Raw genomic sequence first — 11432 nt, forward strand, 5'->3', positions numbered from 1 at the left:
TACAAGCTTTATCTGTTCTAGAAAAGTTGGATGTTTATAGGATTTTAACTCTCTTTTCACTTCTAACTTTTGTATTGTAATCCCTCTGCTAATCAAGCACAGAATAGTATTAAATAAGCCTGGGAGACTGATTTTCACTGCTCAGAAGAACAGAGAAAGGGTCTAAGTGGAGAATCAGGGATTTTAGGAAAATAAAAGCCAAAAACTTATTGCCCACTTTTGATAGGAGGCAAGCAACTTTCAATTTTTTTTCTACTTCTCGTATTTGCACACCTAAATATGAGAAAGAAAAGTATATACCTAATCAGTTGTTCACACATATTCAATTTTGTTAAAAAAAAAAAAAAAAATATATATATATATATTCAACTTATTGCCCATAATTTGGTACTACAATTTGGTAAAAGAGATATTTAAAATAAATAAAAACAAATATTGTGTGTATATATATTTCAAGATTGTTTGTTTCTGTAATGAATTAGTGTCTGCACTGTCAAATTTCATTTTCTTTAGCTTTCTTCAAGGTTTGTCGCCACTTACGAATAGCAGTTCCAGAACTACTCGCTACTACACAAAGGGCACCACCTACAGTCCACCAAGTTGGCAGATGATTGAGAAAAAGAATTTGCAAAATAAAAGCAAACACCACATCCATTGTTTTCATTATGGCTACAGGTCCAGCTTTCTCTATCTGTAATGCCTTTGTAAGAAATATCTGACCCCCTAACCCTAACAAGCCTATTAATATTAGAAGAACCCTATCTTTACCACAGTGTGGTAAATGCCATTCATTCATAACAAACAATGCTATAACACATCCAATTAAACCAATGACTGCGTAATACCAAATTGACAAAAAATAACGCACAGATTTTCCCACCTTCCTTAGTATAACAAAAGTCGAAGCCGCAGACACTGTGCTTGTAATTGCTGCTATAGTTCCTTTAAGGTGCTCTGTATAACTTCCTTCAATCCCTGTAATGTTTGACCCAAACAGAAATGGTGGTCTGGCAATAAGAATCACTCCAGTGATGGCAAAGAGGGTGAACAGAAGATCCCAAATACTGTACTTCTCTTTGAGAAAGATCCATGCCAGCAATGATGTAAAAACAGGACTGCTAAAAGTTATAACAGTGGCATCAGCTAGTGGCATGACTTGGTAAGCATAGTAGAGAAGAATCATTGCACTAGAGCCAAGGAATCCTCGGAAGAAAAGAAAAATTCTTTTACCTTTTGGTCCCAAAAACCCTGTTCTGAAAAACAGAAACATCACATTAATATTGCTGGCTTGCTTATTTCATGACCAGCATTCAATCACATTTAAATGTACACACCCTTCTAGACTTTACACACCTTTCTAAATGAAGGTCTTATCTCAAATATCAAAATATTTTTAACTCTGACCACAGACCAATTTATTCCCATCACAACTCCCAATCACATTAGGAGTCAAGAACCTGTTTTTCTAGCTATTAATTTTCCTGCTTGCAAAATAACCCAAGCGTATCTGCAATTTACCTTCTATTTTTTAAGAACACCATTTCATGGAAGATCAAGACACTTGATATAACCCCTGTAGAAACCTCTACAATTCAGGGAGTCAAAGATTTTCAGTTTCTGAATTGTATTCAGAAACTATTAACTAATCCAAAACAATGCAGTTATGCAACTGAAGTCTGAATTACAATAATCTTGCAATCTGATTTAAGTGAGTGATAATTCTACATCTATTTTTAAGAAATTACTTTAACTACTTACTTGTAGTATATTAAACCAGGAAGAACAAACGCCATTTGGAAAATACATCGAAACGCACTAACTTCCACTGAATGTACATCTTCTATTTTTTTAAGAAATAAAGAGGCCACTGAGAAAAGGAAGGCAGACAGTACGGTATAAAACAGACCAAGTCCTGGACACGCAGCTTTCTTCTTTGTTCCTGCAACAGATAAACTCAAATTAATAATGATCCACTGGAAGATTTCTCAAGTTAATCAGCTCTACATACTGCAGTGCTTTATACATTTGTAGCTGTTCTTGGGGAAGCAAGAGGAACAAATGCAAATACTGCATGTATTTATGAGACTGCCTTGAAAACATATTTCACTGACCACCACAGGTCTCCATTTTTTAATTAAAATAGGAAGTAAGAGATGAACTCTTAACACTTTGGATATAAAACTTCTCACATTTCCACAAGTCAGTGGGCTTTACAACTTGGATACATCAGCCTAGTTTGGGTGATTCACTGTAGAAGGATGATTGACCACTGCAAGGACCAACAAATACAAGACTACAAAATGGTCCACGGTCAGATTCTGAAACACTGAAACTTATTACCTTGGGAACCATCTGATTATCGATTAAGTTACTCAGGTTTCATAAGCAACAACTTAATTTCCTTTCTCACAAATACACACATAAAACTTGTGTACAGAACCTCACTTCTGTTATATTTCATGTTTATTTTGCAGCTAAATCACCCTAACTTTGACCTAGACCTACAAAAGTTTTACATAACACTTTTATTTTGCTGTAAAAATCCAAGTATTTGCTTCAAATAAGTATCATTATTACATCACCATTAAGTATTCATTTTTAAGCAGAAAAAAATTAAGTGACTTTAATTTTAAAACATCATAGAATCATAGAATAGTTAGGGTTGGAAAGGACCTTAAGATCATCAAGTTCCGACCCCCCTGTCATGGGCAGGGACACCTCACACTAAACCATATTACCCAAGGCCTCGTCCAACCTGGCCTTGAACACTGCCAGGGATGAAGCATTCACAACCTCCCTGGACAACCTATTCCAGTGCCTCACCACCCTAACAGGAAAGAATTTCCTCCTTATATCCAATCTAAACTTCCCCTGTTTAAGTTTTAACCCATTGCCCCTTGTCCTACCACTACAGTCCCTAATGATGAGTCCCTCCCCACCATCCCTATAGGCCCCCTTCATATACTGGAAGGCTTCTATGAGGTCTCCACACAGCCTTCTCTTCTCCAGGCTGAACAGCCCCAACTTTCTCAGCCTATCTTCATATGGGAGGTGCTCCCATATGAAGGCCTGCTTAAAGTACTGATAAACTTCCATGAAGACCTTAGTTATCACCTTAGTTTACACTTACTTAGAAGACTTCCTGAAGTAGTTTCCCAAGTCTAATAGCCTCTATTCAAGCTTCCCCACTGCCTCGGGCTCTCTTCAGGGACATACTCTTCCTTGTTCCACTCATCTTCTCCACCCTCAACTATTCAAACAATTATTTAAAAAACAAAAGAAAAAGGGCGGCTAACGGAGAGGATGAACTGCTGCTGACCTCAGCAGCGTCCCCAAAGAAACCAGCCTATTTTGCTATTGCTTTGCTGCATAGGAAGTCTTTCCACTGAACCTAAAGGTGAACAGTGAGGAAGAGTACCCATCTAAAAATCGGAGTGGGATGTTACCTCACTCCTTTCTGTCTGCACAAAACACTGAGTTACCTTTTCTTCTACAACACCCTCTAAAAGGAAGAGCAAGAACTCCATGTCCCTGAGGCAGTGTTTTGACAAAAGGGTACCTCATCTCACATTACTGTGGAAGCCTGTGGGCCTTATGGATCCTCTAAAAACCAAATCAGCAGGACACTGCTGTGAGTTGCTTAGCAACTAAATATGGGTTTGAGGGGCTTTTTGTTTTGTTTGGGGTGGGGGGTTTTAAACTAACAAAACTTGTCACAAACCATTTTGATCCTCCTTGAGATCAGCACTCAAGGATGAGAAACTGCACTTACCACACAATAGCTAAGACTGGTCCAATACAGTATGTATAGCATTGGTTCTGGCTTCAACAGCTCTAGAGACCCAGGCTTAACAACCACAACCAAAATTTGAAGCACACAGAAAGTCTGCTTTTCAAGGAATCCAGCCACACTGCAGCTGCAAATGAATGACAGTTTCTACTAGAAATACTTCTGTTAAGCAACAGCCTCTTACATAAAAGTGACTATAAAAGCTAGCACCAACCAACACTGGACCAGGACATCTACCAGCTATGAAGCAGAGTGCGTTTAAAAAATGTTCATGAACTACATGTCCTAATCCACACAGTCACACAACAGAACTACAAAATCAACAATGTCTCTAATATTAAAGCAAGAGGAATCAGACTGGTCCATAACTGAAATGGGAAATCCAAACCCATGCTGGCTTATGGATGAACACAGCACAAACAGAACTATTAACTTTTATTTCAGGCATGATAACTTGTTTGATTAACTACAGAACAAAGCCAATCTATATAACGGGAGTGTTGAAATGGAAAACCTATCAAATTAAAGTAAGCCGAAGTACCCAGAATTAAGGGTGGGATTTGAAGTGATGCAGAGGGTTGACCAATGTACAGGGGGGTTGTACAGGGGGGTTAGAGGAATTTGCTTGCATTAGAGGAATTTACTTGTGTTAGAGGAATTTACTTGCCTAGACAAGGTATTGTCTGTTGTAAGTGCTTACTAAGCAGAACAAAGACACCAAGTCCTATTGATAAGCAAAAGCAGGCACCTGGTCGTATTGATAAGCAGACACCTGATTATAATGATAAGTAGCTATTGATAAGGAAAAGCAGGCGCCGGATACGGGAAGAAGCAGATGGTTTATGGCTGGGGCACCGACCAAACCCTAAGGCCATATGTGTAAAGACTAAAAGGTGACAAGTTCAAGAAGAGGAAGACTCATTTACTTCATCTTGAAGACCCCTACCCACAGAGGAAGACTCATTTACTTCATCTTGAGACCCCTGCCCATGACCAGAGGGGGCACTACGCAGGCGCAGAGGACTTTCTAGGTCATTATAATACGAAGCGGGGATAGAATATGAATATGTATAGGCGTATTGTGCAACCTTGTAACTTTAGAGGATAAATGAGGAGGGAAACAACACTGAGGCACGCATGACTTTTGGAGGACCAATCCCCCGTGCGTCTTCAGCTGAATAAAGCATACCTACTTTACAACTTTAACGAAGTTGTGGAGTCTATTCCGCTATCAGAAGGAACAAAGGAAAAACAGAAGGAACTCATTTTTGTAAGCTAGCCAATAAACCAAACCTATCGGAAACAGGATCTTGTAATTGTAAAATTTAAACCATCAACGTCTCATATTGCCAAAGCATGTACTCGGTGCCATGAGAAAGTGTTTTATTTCCTTTTAAAAATACACCGGTCCAAGTTCTTCTACCAAAACCAAGAACTGCAGCTCTGAAGAGTACTCATTTCAAGATACATTGTAAAGATGGTAGGTTAAGATAACATTCCCACCCCACAAAATATTAAACTTCCAAGCAAAAGCCCCATGCCATCAAAATACTCAAGCACTCATGCTTTTCTAAAAAAGTGTAGCAGTCTGAAAATGACAAAGTTTGAAGTAGCAGCAAACTCTCTTTTCTGAGTGGCTGCAGGTTTGAGGTTTTTCACTTTTATTCCCTGACCATCTCCAAATGTAAGGCTTTCCAAGAATCTTTCATTCCTGTTTTAAGTACTAGTCAAATGCCTCCCACTGCGCACCATTTTCTGTGTAAATTCTTGTTGCCTGTATTTTAACTCCATATTTTCTTGAAAACAGCTTTTATACTTGCAAAATGCAGAGAAGAAAATCACACTTCTCACATACATGCATCTTGAGTATAGTAGCAGAGGCAGAAGAGTACTGGCTATAGGGAAGGTGGTCAGTGAGAAGATGATTCTCCCAGACCTTTTGTAAAGCCAGAGGGTGATCCATTCTTCACACTGTAAGAAGCAGGTGAACGGCTCTCCCACAGACTTTGGGAAAGTGCCACGAGCACAACAGCCTGCGCAAGAGCTCACCATGGTCATGCAGACAAGATCTAGGAGTGATTCATAAAGTTCAGCCATTGACTCAGTTAACAATTTTGCTAGACAGACACAAAAAAAAAAAAACAAAAAAGTAAGTTTGATGAATAAATACAAGTTTCTCAAGATTACAAATGTGGGTTTTTTTCTCTCAAGCAACTCAGAACTGATGTGAATTTCACTGGTGAAGCATGTTATCTCTTCTGGCCTCTCCACAGCTCACCAGCTAACAAAGACTATTATTTAATCCATTTTCTGCTGGAAAGTCAATTATAGTCCATATTTAACGAGAAACACATTTTTAGTTGTTTAAAAATCACACATGCCAAACAACTTCAGATAACAACTGCAAACACTATTTTAAGATGGCATTTGGGTTTTAGGAAGAAGCTACTAACTAACTAACAAAAACTAACATGTATTAAACTAACAAAAAACATGTATTTCGCAGTAAGTTTCTAGCTTTAGCAACTCAAAATTACCAAGAAGTGAAGCACCGATTAAGACAAAATAAAGAGGAACCTCACACTAAAGCAAGGTATGAATTACCAAGGAAGTCACAGTCGCAAGTACATGGACTTGTTGAACAGCACTCATGCCCCTTCTCAAAGTTCACGCTGCTAGAACACACCCTGATTTACTCAAACCTTACTTTGAAACTTTGGCAACAAGGTCTGTTTTCCCGAAGGGATGATCGCTACCAAAGGACGAGCAGCAGCTCGCCCCTGAGGACTGGGAGTCAGGGAGGCGCGGCCGGAGTGGCCCCGAGCGCTCGTCCCGCTATTGGAGGGGCACCAGGTCCTGACCCTAGCCAACCCCGGAGTGCAAGCACAGGGGATAGAACCACGGAGGAGGTCGTGCCTGCCATTAGGACGAGGAGGAAGGAGAGGCCGCACACGCTCCCAGGGACCCGGTGTCCCCCGCCGGGCACCAGGTGTGGGCCGCCACAGCCAAGTAACCTCGGCTGCCCCTGGCCGACCCCACCCGAGGGCTGCCGCTGGAGCAGCGAGGCTCAGGTGCCGGACTCCCTCTGCGGCCGCCCCAGGTCGCTCTGCGCCCTGCCGCGGCGCGGGGTGAGCCCCTATGCCCTCGGGGCCGCTTCCTCTTCCTCCGCTCCTCTGGCAATGTCACCCTGAGAGCGGGCAGCGATGCCAGGAGGGCGCTGCTCTCCCCCCCGCCCTGCCTGTCAGACTCCCCCTCCTCACCAGGCGCCTTGCAGGAGCGTGGCCAGGGCAAGCCCGAGCAGCAGCCACAGCCGCGGCGCTCTTCGGCGCCCGCTGCCTCCACGCCGGGCGCCGGGCAGAGGCAAGGCTGCCCCGTACCCACATCCTCCTCCCGGCTCAGCGGCACCTCCGGCTCCTTCCCGCGCGCTGCCGGAACAGCGGCGGCCTCGCCGCTCTCACTCAGCACCATGAGAACGTTGGGCTACCTGCGGGACTACCGGCAGAACACAAGCCGGCAGGCACCTGGCCTCCTGTGCATGCGGTGCCACCGCCCAGCGCCGCCCGGCTCCCTCCCTCCCTGCGCCCGCCCCGCGGGTGTACGGCGCTTCGGGGGGGGGGGGCGGTATGCCAGGTCGCGGCTCAACCACCCCCAAGGCAGGGCTCCGCCTGGAGATAGCCAGGCTGCCAGCCATTCTTGCACGGCAGAGACCTGCCTGGGAGCCCGGAGGGAGACAAACGCCCCTCCCGGGACAGGAGGCAATGCTCTGCCCTGCTGTTCCCTCAGCCCACGGTGGCCCACTGAGAGAAGTACGGGAGCTGTGCTCGGGCACGGGGCCTCGGCGGGGAGGAGCGAGGTCGCGGTGCTTCGGGAGGGGGAGCTCTCACCCTGCCGGAGAGCGGCACGGCGCCGGCCTCGACGGGTGACCGTTAGGCGCGGCCAAAGCCGCGGGGCGGGGGCGCTGGGTGGCGCAGACCGCGAGTTCTGGTGCTGCCCCGCGCTCCGAAGCGGCGAGCTTCAGGGGGAGTGAAGCTGTGGTAAACGGTGACGCAGAGTTACTTCAGGGGCGTTGTTGCGTCATCTGAGCGCCCGAAATAAAGTGTGTAACTGTTGAGTACGCGGGACTGACACCTCAAATACCGGCTCGTAAGCCCGAGCGCAGGCAGGGTCTGCGCGGGGACAGCCGCGGTTTGTTACAGCTTTTCCACATTGCGTGTGTCAGCGTGAAATCCTCCCGGTGCAATCTCCGCACCGATTTAAGTAGCTTTCAGCGGGCCGTTAATGTGTAATTGCCGTGCAATTACACGATTACCCGAGCATCTGCCGTAGCATCACTGGAAGAGCTGCTACCTGCACCCGCTGCCCTCACAGAGGTCAGAATGGAGATGCGAACCTGGTGGGTGATTTTGTCATTCTGTGTGTGTAGGAAAACCCTCACAGCGTTGTTGGTAGGGTACAAAAATCATCTAACCACCTTCTCCTGGTAGATTTTTCCTAAAAAACCGATGCTGCCTCTGTCTTTGGGCAGGGGAATCAGAGAGGGGAGCTGGTTCAAGTATACAGGCTGGCCTCTTTTCCTTACCCATCAAAGACTGCAGAGAAAAAGCAGCAGAATAATTTTCAAAAGCTAAAATTCTTCCCTTTTTTAGCAAGTTGAGCTGTTATCAATAATTAAAACAGGAAGAAATTTCTATTCAAAGAATAGATTTATGTTCACGCTAATATTTCAGTGTTTATTTCTTTATTATTAACAAGGGGAAATGTAACCTGTAGCTTTAGAAAAATGAGTACTAAATGGTAAATACAAGCCGTTTTACACAAACTATTTCAAACTTCCCCTCAAACTACCTCATAAGAGCAATTTCAGGCTTTCTTTGTCTCTGATTTAGCACATTTTATAGTCCATGCTAATCCACCAGAGACCATAAATATTACATTATCTCAGACCTAGCATTTGATTAATGTGACCAGAATTATTTCAGAAATTATTCTTAACTAAGAATTAGATGTGTTATATCAATTATTAAAAAAGAGAAAATAAATAAATTTAAAAGTTGGTGTTGAAATCAGGATTAATTCTTTCTACAGATTTACATTATCTGAACTCCTCTTTCTAGAAACCAACAAAATAAGTATCTGCTGCACTAGACATGAACTCCTTTTATTAAAGCTTCTGTCAGCATAGTCCTCTACAGAGGCCATGTTCAAAGCTCTATTAGTCTTTCCTTATGGCGATGACATGGCAGCTTCATGTCCTACAAAGGGGAGAATCAGGCCATCAACATTTCCCAAAGAGACACCCTTAATTACTTCTGCCAGATGCACTTCCCTATCCCTCAGAGTTTGGTTTAATTTGGAGAGGGAGGTGCAAGTGAACCTGGCAGCCTGCTGCTTTCCCAAGAAACATACACTTTTCTGTACACTGGGGCAGCTTTTACAGGTCACTGTACCATGAGTAACACAAAGGCAGAGCTGCCCTTCCTCACAGGAGTTTTGGTGAAAGACTGGTGGAGATCCTGCTTCTCACCAGCCATCCTGGGGTGTCAATCCCATGGGTCTCTAGGGGAAAGACCCAACATGTCCCTTGGCCAGCAACCGAGAAGCAGGCTTGCAGAGTGCATGCACCCACAAAAAGGCCTTTCCTTGTGGTCACTACATGAGTTACCTCTGTAGTCAGTAGCAGCAGAGTGGATGGTTTATTTGAGCCTTTGGTGAAGAAAACCAGAGCCAAAACATTTAATCCATAGTACAGACACAGAACAAAGTTTAGTGAGTACTTATGATTTCTGGCTATTTGTTTATATACTGTGTTAAAATGTGCAGATTATGTGCTTTATAATATTGTCACTATGAAACCCAAAGTAAACTTTTTAAGTGACACAGTGCCAAATACTGTGGTGTAGAGAGTTTCAAAGAGACTCTGCAACAGCCTCTTCCATCCCCCCTCTCCATGTCTGGCTTTGAAAGGGAACATCTAAGGGCAGTGTTTGTTTATGCCAAGATTCATAAAGTATTCTGTTTGCTCCTGGTCAAACTGCCAGGCTTGCCTCAACTTGAAAGCTTCCAAGTTCTGCTTGCAAAGTACAACACTCCTCTGAGTAAGGAGGCAGAGCAATTGCAGCTGCCCAAACCAACCAGTAGGCAAAAGTAATTTACAGTCATGCTGCCCTAGACTGGAAAATTAAGTAGCTGCATAGATGTGACAGGCCAATGTTTTATGCTGTCCTTTCAAGTACAGATTAAACCTCATCTGTACAATACAGTGCTCAGAACTAGCTGTTCCTTTCTCCAGCACACTGCCAACAGCAGAGCAGTAAGGACCTCCTGTAATATCTTCCCCAATTGCAAAGTCCGTGAGAAAAAGGTTTAGTCAACTTTGGCAATCTGACCATTGAAAACAGATGAAAGCTGAATGTTAACACGCAAAGAGACTACTCTTTGAGTGTGGTCAATGGCTCGATGTTCAAGTGGAGACCAGTGATGAGCTGTGTTCTTCAGGGGTCGGTACTGAGACAGCACTGTCCCTGACATCTTTATCAGCAACATGGACAACGGGATCAAGTGTACCCTCAGCAAGTTTGCTGGCAATACCTTTCCTATGGAGGCTGAGAGAGTTGGGCATGTTCAGCCTGAAAAAGAGAAGGCTCTGGGGGTAACTTTAAGCAGCTTCCAGTGCCTAAAGAGGACCTACAAAAAAGCTGGGAGGAGATTTACAAGGGCATATAGTGATAGGACAAGGGGAATGACTTTAAACTGAAAGAAGGGAGATTTAGGTTAGATATTAGGAAAAAATTCTTCATTATGAGGATGATGAGGCACTGGCACAGGTTGCCCAGAGAAGTTGTGGATGCCCCATCTGATTCAGAGAAAACTCCAGGAACAAACTTGCCAACAAAGTTTTCAAGCTGACAAGCAGGTATTCTTTATTGTGGCGCCGGGAGACACGGGGGATAGCTCCTCCTAACATGTGTCCCCCAGTTGCCACACAAGCTGTCCTTTAATAGCCCCTGGGCATACATACATGTTCATGAGGCTACCTATGGATTACATTATTTTCCAGAATGTTCCCCACATGCTTACAGAATTGTGGTGGTGGTCTCTGAGGGTCGTTTACTTCTTCCAACAATCTTCATCACTTCTGGCAGCCTTTGAAGCACGTGCAGTAGATGCTCATACCAGTTTAATTGGTTTGTTAGCACCAGAGACATAATAATCATCCTATCCTCCTACTTACCAGTTAGCTTAACTGTAGCCCATCCTGGACACCTGCGGTTCCCAGATACTCCTTATCCCTGTGTGTCCTGTTCTTCTAGACTGTTTTTCTTAAAACTATGTCAACTATAACAATTTATTTTGTGAGAATTCTCAGTATGTTCTCTATCTGTACTCTTATTTTTTTCTCTATGTATCATGCACCTCAGTAATTTTCCATTGCTACTGTTACAAAGCCAACAAACTTAACATTACTTAAAACTAATTCTAAAGGTTTCTATATTCCATTTTGTGCCCCTTTGTCTCACATCCCCGAAAGTGTTCAAGGCCAGGTTGGATGGGGCTTTGAGCAACCTGGTCTAGTGGAAGGTGTCCCTGTCCATGTCAGGGATCTTGGAACTAGATGAGCTTTAAGGTCCCTCCTAAGCCAAAC

The 11432-nt window shown here is 43.8% G+C and overlaps 1 protein-coding gene across 1 annotated transcript; it reads right to left on the minus strand.

Annotated features, from left to right (window-relative positions):
• Window positions 1-385: 385 nt before the first annotated feature.
• SLC35G1 (solute carrier family 35 member G1) lies at window positions 386-7404 on the minus strand. Its single transcript, XM_061348932.1, has 3 exons — window positions 7051-7404; window positions 1759-1939; window positions 386-1253 (listed from the first exon to the last, which is right to left on the minus strand). The coding sequence occupies exons 1-3, from the start codon at window positions 7256-7258 to the stop codon at window positions 494-496; spliced, it is 1149 nt and encodes a 382-aa protein (XP_061204916.1). The 5' UTR covers window positions 7259-7404; the 3' UTR covers window positions 386-493.
• Window positions 7405-11432: the final 4028 nt, after the last annotated feature.

Source organism: Neopsephotus bourkii, unplaced genomic scaffold (assembly GCF_033783945.1).
Source record: "Neopsephotus bourkii isolate Nb327-2 ecotype Australia unplaced genomic scaffold, CSIRO-AGI_Nbou_v1 NB_379, whole genome shotgun sequence".
NCBI lineage: Eukaryota > Metazoa > Chordata > Aves > Psittaciformes > Psittacidae > Neopsephotus > Neopsephotus bourkii.